The sequence below is a fragment of the Musa acuminata genome, chromosome BXJ3-9 (genome assembly GCF_036884655.1).
Source record: "Musa acuminata AAA Group cultivar baxijiao chromosome BXJ3-9, Cavendish_Baxijiao_AAA, whole genome shotgun sequence".
In the NCBI taxonomy this organism is placed as follows: Eukaryota; Viridiplantae; Streptophyta; class Magnoliopsida; order Zingiberales; family Musaceae; genus Musa; species Musa acuminata.
Genome location: NC_088357.1, coordinates 48,158,562 through 48,171,907, shown reverse-complemented (window position 1 = coordinate 48,171,907; position 13,346 = coordinate 48,158,562). Strand labels below are relative to the sequence as shown.

The window sequence follows — 13,346 nt, the reverse complement described above, 5'->3', positions numbered from 1 at the left end:
AAATCTATATCAAATAATTATCGATCGATCACAAAGTAATTAAATATACCACCAAATGAACTCATCGTTGACCTAACTTTGTGGTTGCTTTGCTCGGAAGAAGAGGAGATGAAGGTTTCGTTGGGGCACATCTCAAACAAATAAGTCGTCATCGATGCCATCTACTACATATTTTTTTGTACGTTCCTACTCAACTTGAGGTAGATATATGGATTTAAAGGATAAGATCACTTCTACTAGAAAAGAAATGCAATGGGTTGCGTGGATTCCAACATGAATTGTGTTGTTGCCAATCGGATGGTGGCAATTCTCAATTAACTCTATTAATTCACACATATATGAAGGATTACAGCTTTTGATGAGTTCATAAACATTTCTTTTCTTCACAAGTTGAAGTCAATTGTTCCTTAGAACGTTTCGTTTGCTTTTGTTACGTGGATTAAGCAGCATCAAATATAATAATCCGATGTTAAACGTGATGATCAACACACACACATATATATATATATATATATATATATATATATATATACAACAGAGGCAATGTGAGACACATGCTCCCACTTTTATGGCCAATAACCGGGCATTTGACCTTGGCAGCATTAATCTAAGAGGAGGAGTAAGCCAGCCGAGAGATTACCTTTGTGTGTCTTAGAAGGTGCAACCTATACTCCAACAAGTAATCAACAGTTTACTCTTCATTGAATAAGGCTAATGGTTCGATGATACCGAATGGAATCTGTTAGTGTAAACAACTTTTTAGTCGTGACCTCGGGGCCGACGCGGCTTGGTTCGGGTCCGGATGACGGGTCGCCGATTCCTTTGGGAGGAGGTCCTTTGCCAACGCGCCCGGAGAGAAACGTCTCGCCTTCGTCCCTGCACACAGGTCGGGACGGGAGAGCTCGACCCGACCCCTCCGACGATCAAGTCAGTGAATAATCGTAGTGGTGTTGTTATCTATGTTTTTTCCTCCCTTTTCATTTGGTATGCAAGGGTAATTATAGGGGAGTTCGGTGTTACCTGATGTGCCTGCCCGTAGAGGGTAGGATCGTACCTTCTGATGGCATCTGACATCGCTATCGACGTAGCGTGCGGAGTCGAACCTGAGCGGTCGTTAATGGGCCTCGATTGACGTTTCGACCCGTGTCAGTCACGCGGTGTCGGACTAACAGGGGAGTGGGACGTCAGCGGGTGTCACGCAAGTCTTATCGTAATTATTACCATCATCAGAATCAAAATCGAATTCTAGCGATTTGATTCTAATTTAATTCTAAATCGATTAGAAAAATAAAAATAAAAAATAGATAGATTCGATGCCACCTCACCGCCCCTTCTCTCTCTCTCTCTCAGACCATATATGTACTGTACGAACATGCTCACTGTGCAGAGTGCGCAGGTAAAGGGTGCCTTGGGATTCTACAATGGTGCTGCGAGTCCCTCATCGCTCCATCGTTCTCTGATCCCCGAGGAGACCGCTGAAGTACCAGTTTCTACCTGAGTGCATGTACGTGATCTACTACTCTTTGTGTCTTATTGAGCGGGGCAAAATGGTATTCTTCGAACTACTTGATTTGGATCGTCGATTATTCCTTTTACAGACCATAGAATTGGATTTCTGTGGGTGGTGTTGTATGATTGGATTGGGTGCAATCCTAAAGTCGAGTGGAGGATGTCCTGAGTATTGATGATTGAAGCTTGAAGTTTCAGGAGCAATATACAGCTTGAGAATCCAAGTCATGGATGAACACTTCTTTACCTTCTTTGGGTGATACAAAGATTGGGCTGAAGGGGATAATAACATCATGGCATCAATCGACCAAATCGTATATCACACTGCAATCTGCAATCTGCATGCATGCAAATATCACACTGCAATCTGCATGCATGCAAAGTCACTTTGCCCCCATGCAATAAAATCAGGTTAATTTTGATGCTAATTATCACGATCACTGTGCCACATCACCGTCGATCACCTCGCCAACCTAAAATTAATATATTTTTAATATATTTTGTGAATGAGTATAACTCAGAGTGTAAGCCAAGTGTGATAGTTTTTCTAGATAATTTAAGATAATTTTATATAGAAATTAATATATTTTTTAAGGATAACTTGATTTTTTTAAATTTTATTATAAATTTATGATATTTTTTATATAAAAATTAATATAATTTTTTAATAAGTCTTGTGAATGAGTGTAACTCGAGTGTAACGATTAATCTAAATACATATATATATATATATATATATATATATATATATATATATATATATATATATATAAAGAACCCGTATAGGCATTTCTTCAAACATGTCACACATGGACAGAACCATAAAACAGTCCCGCCTAGGCATTTCCCCGAGCACATGGCGCTCGAGAAGAAAGATGACAAGTGCTCCAAATCAGTCCATGGAATAAGCTAAACCCTATGCATATGATAATAAGCAAACAGCTGAGAGATGGGATACCTTCAGAAATCCTCATCAAGCTTGAAGACATGGATGGCTCCGGTCCCGTTCAAGCTCGACATCACGGAGGCCTTCTGGTACTCGCCCACCCTCTTCTCGAAGAAGTTGGCCTTACCCTGCAGCGAGATGAGCTCCATCCAGTCGAAGGGGTTGGCCGCCCGGTACAACTTGCCGTGGCCCAGCGACCCGAGCAGGCGGTCGGCCACGAACTCGATGTACTGGCTCATGAGATCAACGTTCATCCCGACGAGAGCGACAGGGAGTGCGTCGCAGACGAACGCCCGTTCGATGTCAACAGCGTCCGCAACGATTGCCCGGACCGCTTCCTCGGACAGCTTGTTGCGGAGGAGGCTGTAGAGGAGGCAGGCGAAGTCGCAGTGGAGGCCCTCGTCGCGGGAGATGAGTTCGTTGGAGAAGGTGAGGCCGGGCATGAGGCCGCGTTTCTTGAGCCAGAAGATAGCGCAGAAGGAGCCGGAGAAGAAGATGCCCTCGACGCAGGCGAAGGCAACGAGGCGCTCGGCGAAGGAACCGGAGGAATCGATCCAGCGAAGGGCCCAGTCGGCCTTTCGGGCGACGGCGGGGACGGTATCGATGGCGTGGAAGAGGCGATACTTGTCGTCGGGGTCCTTGACGTAGGTGTCGAGGAGGAGGGAGTACATCTCGGAGTGGATGTTCTCGATGGCGATCTGGAAGCCGTAGAAGGCGCGGGCCTCGGGGAGCTGGACGTCGCGCATGAAGCGCGCGGCGAGGTTCTCGATGACGATGCCATCGGAAGCGGCGAAGAAAGCGAGGACGTGGGAGACAAAGCGGCGCTCGTCGGGGGTGAGACGGTGTTGCCAGTGGGAGAGGTCCGGCGACAGGTCCACCTCCTCCGCCGTCCAGAACGAGGCCACCGCCTTCTTGTAGAACTCCCAGATGGAGGGGTAGGTGATAGGGAACATGCAGAAACGGTCCGGGTTCTCCGCCAGCAACGGCTCTGACTCCTCCATTCCTCCTCTTCCTCTTCCCTCCTGGGCTGATGGCGGCGCCGCCATCATCGGCCGACGAAGGGAAAAAAGGGGAATGTGGTTTAAATTTGGGGGCTTTCTGCTTGCAACGGGAGAGGCAAGGGTTGCGTGGGCCCAGCGGACGGTGGGGTTACATCATAGTGATTGCACGGGAAGACGAGACGGCGGCACTTACCTAAGCGGAGAGATAAAGGTAAAGGGCCAATTATCTGTCTTTCGTCCTCATACGGGGGTCTGGTACGAGAGGGAAGCCGCGTGACAGAGGAGTGCCACGTGGGGCCATGACTGTGGTGGTATTGGGATGGGTGGATTTGTGTGGGGTTCGACGTAAAGATGGACAGTGGGAAAGGGAAAATAGGCGCGAAATATCCGGTGGGCCACCACCGGCACAAACACGGAGACACTTTCCAACACTGTTTTCGTCACAGTGAACACACCTGACTCATGATTGGTGGAAGATTGGTGGGTCCAAGAATTAATCACACCACAAGTTGGCGGCAACAGTGCTGGAACTGTAGGTTTGCCGTATTACGTGGACGCGTATTACCACCAAAATTACTTCCTTCTTTTTTCCTCCACGTAATTATATGGCAGGATTTTACTATAAATATTTAAAAAAATTATCAGCTAGCTCAAATTGTAATCTGAATTTTGTAGATGTTAAGCTCCTTTGACATGTTTTAGTGCTTCAAAGAGTGTTATGCTTTATGTTTGTATCAGAGATGAGGCAGATGATGTGCAAGAGTGCCCGACTCTCTGCTTGTATCAGAGATAAGGCTCATGTTTCTGCACATCTCGCTGTTATCAACTTTTGTCGTTGATTTTACGCTGCATTGTCAAGAGTCTATCTTCTTCCCTTGTTTCTCCACCAAACCCTTAGTGTTTTCCCTAAGAGAACTAGCACTCTCTTTGGTCGAGGGGTAGGACTCAGTTTTGTGATCAACTAGTTCACACCTAAAGCAGATGATAAGGATGTTCTGAAGCACCATAACCTAATCTAATGACGACTTGTCTGATTTCATGTTGATAGCCAGATTGTTTATGAGGTGCATCGTGTGCGTTGTGGGATACTTGTTAATAGAGTTACATGAATTATTATCCCAAAAGAGAGAAGAGGACATCCACCCCACGCACATTACTCTTTTGTTGGGGAAGGGACAAGCATGGTTGAGAGCATACAGATGGTGTGCTGCCCTCTCCTAACACATTCTTCTTCGACACCAGCAATGTCCACTATTTCCATCGCATAACATCAGACACAATGAACTTAACCCAGACCTTCGAAAGAACCAATCTGGAAGAGGAGAAGGTACCATATCAACTGGGCATAAAGGATCTAGCCGGATGGATAATATGCCAAAGCAACACACACAAGAATTGAACTTGACGAAGATTTCAAGATGCAAAAGCCCAGAAACCTGCAACTACTGAAGCAGCAAACCGGAGAGCAGATCCGACTTGCGGCCATGGAGAACGCTTACACTGAGAAGATAAAGGAGTTGACGAGCAAGGAGCTGGAATCGGCAAAGAACGAGTTTGCGTGAGCTAGGCTGGTCCGGGAGCGAGCCAGAGAAGAGGTGGAGAAAGCAGAAAGGACGAGGGAGAAGGCCACCAGAAAGATCACCGCTGCTTGCTCGGAGATCACTTGCTGTAGGTGTCAGCTGCAAGCTCTCGTCGAGAGCTGCACAGTTCTCAAGCTTTAATTGGTTTAACCAAACCAAGTTAATCATAAGTTTCGGTCTGCAATTAATCCGGTCCGAACTCGAACCGAACCGGGTTGAGTCAAGCTCGGGGCACAAGTAATTTAACCTCGGGCCACCGTGAGCCACTCGTTAGCTTTAGATTTCAATTAGTAGACGTCTTGTGGAGCGGGACGACTACCAGAGAAGAAAGAGTGAGCGGAGAGAGACGTGGGCGAAGAAAGAGATCAGCCATGGCGTGCAGAAGCGTTGTGATGCGCTCGATGCTGTTATCGGAGCAGCCATGGCGACCCTCCTGCCGCCCGATCCTCGGCGCTTTCCATTCGGTCGCTACTCCTCTTGTCCGGCCTCGAGTTAGGGCTCCGTTCGTAGCCGCTCCTCTTCGGTGCTCCCACGGCGACGCCCAGACGCCGGCCTCCCGTTCGTCCTCTCCTCAGGACGACCAGGGCCCTCCCCAGGAAGCTGTCCTCAAGGCCATCTCCGGTGAGTCCCCGAAAGTTCCCAATCTGTTGTCGGTAGCTTTGTGATTTGTGGCTGATCGGTATAATTGCTCCTAATTGGATCCCTCTTAAGATTCCTTTTTTTCTTATCACGCTTTGTCCATATGAGGCGCCGGAAGAGAGTTCGAACGTATTGGGCAGGGGAAGAAGGAATGAATTTTTGAAAGAGTGAGTAGAGTATCTGGGAACTTATTTGTGCTTCTGTTTGATGAAATGATTGCGGGGACACACCAATTTTGCCATGGAAAAATTTGTTGGATTTTTATGTGGGATCATTGCTATCTGTGATTTTGTATATTTTGAAGCTGCAGGTGATATATGATTGAAAGTAGATTCAGCATATTAGGCAACCAGTTCATGTTGGGTTCACTGGGTTAACTTATACTCTTCTACAACAACAACAATAAAGCCGTTTGAACCCTTTGTCACTATTGCTATAGGTATAAAATCATATGTTTAATTAAGTTTAGAGTACTTAACTTTTTATTATAATTTCTATTAAGGTCTTTCTAAGTCTTTATCTCTTCTTGTACCATCAACATTAATGATTTCATCTCTTCTAACTACACTATCTTGAGGTCTCCTAAACACGTGCCTTTATCATCTTAAACGATTTTCTTTCATTTTATCCTCTGTTGAAGGGATAGATAGTTATTCACGAATAAATGTATTTCTTTTCTCATCTATCCTAGTAACTCCATACATCCATCTCAATATTCTCATCTCGGCTGCACAAACTTTTTGTATATGTCGTTTATTAACCGTCTAACACTTAGATCTATAAAGCATTTTTGGTCTCACAACTATTTTATAAAATTTTTCTTTTAATCTCAAAGGTATCTGATGATTATACAAGATTCCTATTTTTTCTCTATAAATAATATCTTTATCGATTTCTCTATTTTGACGAATAATTGATCCAAGATACCTAAAATTTTACTTAAAATGAACTTTTGTCTATCCAATTTAACTATATTCTTCTATCTATTCCTAGAATCCCTAAAATTACATCTTAACTCGATTATAAGGTTTGCCTTCATAGCTCAAGTTTATAATTAATTCCACTTAGACTTTCATCAACTAAGATGATATCATTAGTAAATAACATACACTAGGGAGATCTATCATGTAAGTGACTAGTAAGTTCATTCAGTATCAATGTGAAAAGATAGGGACTTAATGTGGATCCTTGATGTAATCCTTTTATAATAGGAAACTCACTAGGCATACTCCATATATTCTAATACTAGTAGCTACATTGGCATGCATATCTTTAATAATATCAATATAATTAGTGGATACATCATTTTTTTTTTGTTAAATCCACCATAATAAATCTCTAGGAGCCATAACATAGGCTTTCTCTAGGTCAATAAAAACTATATTTAAATCTTTATTTTTCTCTTTATATTTTTCATTAATTGTCTTAATAAATAAATAGTTTCTATTGGTGATCTTTCAGGCATAAAACTAAATTGATTTTCAGAGATATTTGTTTTATGCCTTATCCTACTTTTGATAACTCTTTTCCAAAGTTTCATAGCATGACTTATGATTGTAATTCCTCTATAATTTGAATAATTTTATATGTCATCCTTATTTTTGTAAATTGACACTTAAAAAATCTTTCTCCATTTATCAAACATCCTTTCGAATCACCTGATTTCGTTAAATAAGATAATTAACCAAGCTACTTTCTTGTCCTCTAAACTTTTTTAGACCTAAATGAGGATACCATCAAGTCAAACACTCTTAGTTATTTTCATCTTCTTTGATGCGTTTTTTACTTCACTAGCTCTAATCTTACTAACAAATCTATGATTATTAAATCTATCATTATTATTTATTGTTAAATCCAAGTCCTGTTTGGAATATTCATGAAATAATTTATAAAATATTTTTTTTATCTTTCCTTAACCTTGTTATCGTTAACAACTATTCTTTTATCTTTGGTTTTAATGGATCTAATATTATCCAAATCCTTATACTTTTTTTCTTGAGCTTTAGCAATTCGATATATATCTTTTTCACCATCTTTAGTACTTAATTTACTATAAAAATTATCATAAACTTCATATCTTGTCATACTAATCATGTTTTAGCCTCTTTTTTTAGATTATTTATATCTTTTACATTTTCTCTCATTTTTATAACTTTGTCAATCTTTAAAATATGATCTTTTATTAAAAATTACTTTTTGAATTTTCTTGCACCACCATCAACTCTCTCTTAAGGTTACACCTCTATCTTTAGTTTTACCAAGAATCTCTTTTGTTAAGCTCTTAATTTTATTAGTCATGGTAGTCCAGATAATATTAATATTATACTCATTCCAAGTTGCCTCTCATTTCGTCATATTCTTAAGAGTGTTTACATTATCATCTTTAAAATTTTACTATCTAATCCTAGTAAATTTTTTTACTATCTTTTGCTTCTTTTATTTTTTGTAATAAATATCTACTGCCATCAATCTATGTTAATTCGTCAAACTTTTGCCAGGTATAACTTTACAATTCTTACAACTAACTTTGTCTACCTTTTTAATGAGAAAAAGTTTATTTGACTATAATTGTGACCACTCTTAAAAGTAATCAAATATTAATCTCTAAGTGAGTATTTACAATTATAAGACCATATGAAGTTGCAAAATTCAAAATCATACTACCATCTTTATTTCTCTCTCCATAACCAAAGCCCTCATGCACCCATTTATATTTATTATATGTTTTCCCTACATGGCTATTCAAATATCCTCTAATTATAAGTTTTTCAGTTATAGACATTCTTTGAATGATGTTATCTAAGTTTTCCCAAAGATCTCTTTTAGTTTAATCAACCAATCCGACTTGAGGGGTATAAGCACTAACGACATTCAAAAAAATCTTGTTCTTTCACAAATTATAGAACTATAATTCTATCTTCAAATCTTTTTACATCTACAACATTATTCTTAAGATCCTTATCAACAACAATTTATTCATCATTTCTGTGTTTAACTTTTTCAGTATATTAAATTTTCAATCTAGTATTGTCAATCACTCTAGATTTTTTTCCTACCCACTTAGTCTCTTATAAGCAAGTAATATTTATTATTCTTCTAATCATAGTGCCTATCAATTCTAATCCCTTCCCTGAAGGTGTTCCGAGTGACGATCTAGCTCTATACTGAAATTGGTTAAGATTCATATTAATGAGATCTGACATAATTTTATGTTGGTTGTCAGTGACCTAATGCAACCCTGCACTTTTTTCATCTGGCTTGGGACCCGCATTGGTGGTGTTTGGGTTATCTTCTAGTCTAATTTAGCTTTTTCTTTTTTATTTTAATTTTAATTTGGGGAGAGGAGGCAACGCGTTCAAGGAATTCAAGGGTTAGTAATAACAGGAAAGAGAATAATAACAATAACCTCAACCAAAGAACAGAGACCTAGGCTTTTGAGGTAAAAAAAAAGGCATGAAAAAATATCATAAATTGGGAAAGCCCTATCTTATCCTCTAGTAATCAGTGGATAAGTATGGTAGATGGATGTAAATTATGAAGTCATATTCGTTCAAAATAATTACAGATATGAATTGGATACAGATCAGATATATGTTTATTTTGGGTACATATTGGATGCTGGACTGCTTTTGGATATGTTTTATATTTTGGGTGGGTACAGATACAATAAGATTCAAAATGGATTTAGACTAGTAGAAATATTGGTGAAATTGGATACAAATAATATACATAAGAAGTCATGCATTTGATGTATTTTTGAAATACATTATGCAATCATTTCGTTGTATTTCCAAAAGATGTTAGTAGATTCATTTATTTTGACTGTTTGGTTTCATTCTTTTTCCGTTATTTGTCAATTTAAAGTATCAGATACTGTTCTTTCTGATGCTTTGTTTTAACCCCCACCTTTTAATTGATGTTGGCACTGAATCCAGAAGTATCAAAGTCTGAAGGAAGGGTTGCACAAACCACAAATGTTGTTATTGGTGGTACAGTGATGGATGATTCTACTGATGAATGGCTTGTTTTAGATAAGAAGGTACAATTTTGTTACAATACTCTGCCATATTCTTTTCCCCACTTCACCTTAATTTAAAGTCCATTGTGCAAAATTAATTGTTTTTGTACCTGTCACTATTGTTGAATTCATTTAATTATTTTTTGATGACAGCAACAGCACAATATAAGTTCAAACTTCTTTTATCACCTTTTAATTATAGTACATTTATAAGCATCTAGGCTTTAGTTTATATTATTCCTTTGTTACTCTAGGACATTTATATTTGAACTTCACATCTGGCTGGTTATCCCATATGATTGAAAGATCATTTACTGGAGGAGTTATATATGAGTCCGTCGTACCCTCATGCTCTCTTAATACAAAATCCACTCAAGGCAAATGTGTACTTATGCTAATCCATTGATAGGAACATGGTTATAGTGCATAATTGTCCCGATTTGTGTCAGCTTCTAATACTACATGGATACTCAAATTGTTAAAGTACTCAGGTCTGCAACCAACCTTTTCAGTGTCATTATAGATTAAAAGATGAACTGACTTTATGAACATTTCCTTTTGTTCATGTTGTGAGCTTATCCAATTTTTAGTTAAGTGGTCTAGTTGATTCATTTTGGAACCTTATTTAAATTAGTGGTTCAGAGGCTTTTTTTATCATTTTATCAGCATGCTGACATTTTACTTGTGCAATATGGTAAACTTCCTTGATGCTTCTTCACCTTTTCTACCAATTGATTAAACAAAAAAAACTAGAGGAAGAAAAAATAATTCTTTCTATTATGTGGAGTTTTGAGAATGCAAGTCTATTCATCAATTTATCTGTTTTTCAGGTTAATTCATACCCCACGGACAGACGGTTTACCGCAATAGGAACTGGGGGTGATGAATTTGTCCAATCAATGGTTGTTGCTGTTGAATCTGTGATCCAAGAACCAATTCCAAAGGTTTGTGTGTTACTGTTCTGAAAAAAATAAAACATTCATCAATGTAGAATTGTTAGGCTTGCAAAGTTTTACTGGTTTATATGTATTGTGCAAGGCAAGACTTTATAGTCGGTAACTTTTCTTGCAATTTTTTAAGAAGCCAACCTAAATGATAATGGTATTAAGGCATGAAAGACAAGTGTTGCATTACTACTAATAAAGCAAGACTGAAGAAGTGAATAAATTGAGCTTAAACATGCGATTCCCTTGAACTAAAGATTGATTCTTCGGTTTCTTCATGCTGTCTTGTAACTGTATCATTATCATTTCATGGGCTTGGTATGACACTCTGCAATACTGAAACTATACAGTTGCACTTGCAGTCAATCTGCTGTTGGTTTAACTTTTTCTTTTTTATGTACATCCTAGATCTCCTACATCTTGGAATTTATAATGAAGATGGTTTTGATTGTATAGTTTAACTTGGAGGAATTCAGAAAGGTCGTAAGCAGACTGCAGACCTAGAGTGGGCAATACATGGTTTTATAAGACACCAGGAAAATTTTGGAAGAACGTGATATTCATGTATAACCTTATGATGCTTTTCTAGACTTTAGATACCTCAGGAGTTCTTTTCTGCCATTTACCAACAGGATCATTTCTATTTTTACATTATTTATTTATTATTTTTAAGTCCATATTAGAATTTGATTATGAAATTTTCAACCCATGAAAGTTAGATGTTTGGTGGGTTCATGTGTTGTTTATAAGAATGAGTTGCAACTAGTTCCCTATGTTTGAAGCACTGTACTACTCTTTCTGCTTATACTAATTAGTATGCTTGTTCCTATTATAAGTGAAAATCATGATGTATTCAAATTTGTGTCGTGTATTCAACTAGTCCCTTCTTATATATCCTTCCCCCAAAGATCATCCATCTTAGTAATATAAAAATTCATCATTCCAACCAGTTGATCTCATCCTTCTTCTCATGTGGGCTCCATGTTGGTTTTCCTACTTTCTTAAGTTGGTTCTGGAATTTGATTTAACCAGTTTCTCAAAGATGTAGGAGAGAAGGTTTTGAGATCAGTGGCTCAGGGGTTTTGTCCAGATGCTGGAACAGTAATTATCATTATTCCATACCATGTCAATGCTCTGGAACTAGTTGACATGGGGATGGACGCTTGCAGAAATAATACATTAAACATAAGTTAAACCAATGCACATAGCACAATTATTGTGCTTGCCAACACCCAGGTATTAGCATTGGTTCCTTAGCATCATGTTGTACATGCTTTTAAGAAAAAAGGTATTTGTAAAATTGGGAGTGCCTATATTGTGCTGTGATGCCTACATATATGATTAAGGGACCTTAACTGGAATTGTATTAGCTGCCCACTATGGAGCTGCATGAACCAGTACTTCAAATGCTGCAACCAATTGTATTACTTTCTTAGGCGCTGCTTGTGATAATTGTTTTAACTTTCCAGACTTGGTGTATGATTTAAGTCTACATGGTTTGCTACAGTACCTATATAAAGCAATTTTCTGAAAGTTATGTGAATTGCTGATGGAATAGCTTATCTATTTTGCTGTTCTTTCATCAGTTATGCAGTAACAAGATTTGCATCTGCTGGAATATTAGGTAGCCTATATTACTTAACTTTGATTTTTTACAAGACTGCTTGCAGAAGCTGTCTTCTTGCTGCACCGATTACTCGTACTCCTTTTTCTGTGGCTTGTCTGTATATAGTGATCTCAATGGTTCTTTTGCTCTTGTTTCTTTGGTCCTTTCTTCTTGTCAATTCTTTTTTAATTCATATCCTCAAGAATACTAGTTTATACCAGAACACATAGGTTAGTGGAACTCGATCCAAGATTTGGAGGAACACTTATGAAGTGATTGTCAATCTTGAAATTCTTGTGCAGAGGAGATCCTATTGTGAATTCTTAAGCAAGATAAGGTTATCGCATGGATGCTGCTGTTTTGTTTACCCCAAAGTCGAACTGAATTTGTAAAAATGCTTACATGAAACTACCAGATGCATTTACCTGCCAGAGTTGACATTTTGCTTGATTTGTTGCTCGTTGATGGAAGAAAATGAATACTTTCAGGTGGAGATTGTTTGCCTTTGGCTTTATATGCACGAAGGCATAGAAATCATGCTTTTGAAGTTAATACTCCTGGGAGTCCATGCTTTTCTCATTATTTATTCAAATAGTCATGGATGCTCAGTTCAGGGAGATTTTGGTTCCCCCATCGTGGTTGTATCTCAGTGGTGTTTGGACCCACCACCCATGTCTTGATTGCTGTCTCAGCGCAATGATGATTCCACTGTCCTGTCATAACAAAAGGAAAGAGGAGAAAACGAAACATTATTTCAGGTTTCTTCTGCTTCTGTAATGGCAAGAAGGCTTTCGAGGAAAAAGCTACAGCTAGCCGTCATGCGTAGAACATATCTAATGCATGCCAGAATATAAGATTCGGTGTTCTTGGAGTAACTTCATGCAGTGTCAGCCGCTACAAACGGTGGATAACCATATCATCAGAAGATTTCTCTTCCTGCCCTTAAGAAAGACGAGAGAACTGATCTTGTCATCATTTTGTTGTCACTGAGGGCATTGCTTTTGTTGCTCCAACTCCGGTTTCCACCATGGAATGTGGCACCTGCTTTTGGCCAGCTTTAACGAAGAAAGCATCTCCATTGCTTCACCAAGACTTCTTCTTTA

The 13,346-nt window shown here is 38.8% G+C and overlaps 2 protein-coding genes across 2 annotated transcripts; one reads left to right on the top strand and one right to left on the bottom strand.

The window, feature by feature from the left end:
* Positions 1-2,325: 2,325 nt before the first annotated feature.
* Positions 2,326-3,602, bottom strand: LOC135648589 (ribonucleoside-diphosphate reductase small chain-like). The gene has a single exon (XM_065166405.1). The coding sequence runs from the start codon at positions 3,502-3,504 to the stop codon at positions 2,470-2,472; it is 1,035 nt and encodes a 344-aa protein (XP_065022477.1). The 5' UTR covers positions 3,505-3,602; the 3' UTR covers positions 2,326-2,469.
* Positions 3,603-5,319: 1,717 nt separating this feature from the next.
* On the top strand, positions 5,320-12,535 carry LOC135649189 (uncharacterized). The gene is made up of 3 exons (XM_065167355.1): positions 5,320-5,657; positions 9,611-9,714; positions 10,524-12,535. The coding sequence occupies exons 1-3, from the start codon at positions 5,408-5,410 to the stop codon at positions 10,656-10,658; spliced, it is 489 nt and encodes a 162-aa protein (XP_065023427.1). The 5' UTR covers positions 5,320-5,407; the 3' UTR covers positions 10,659-12,535.
* The last annotated feature ends 811 nt before the right edge of the window (positions 12,536-13,346 follow it).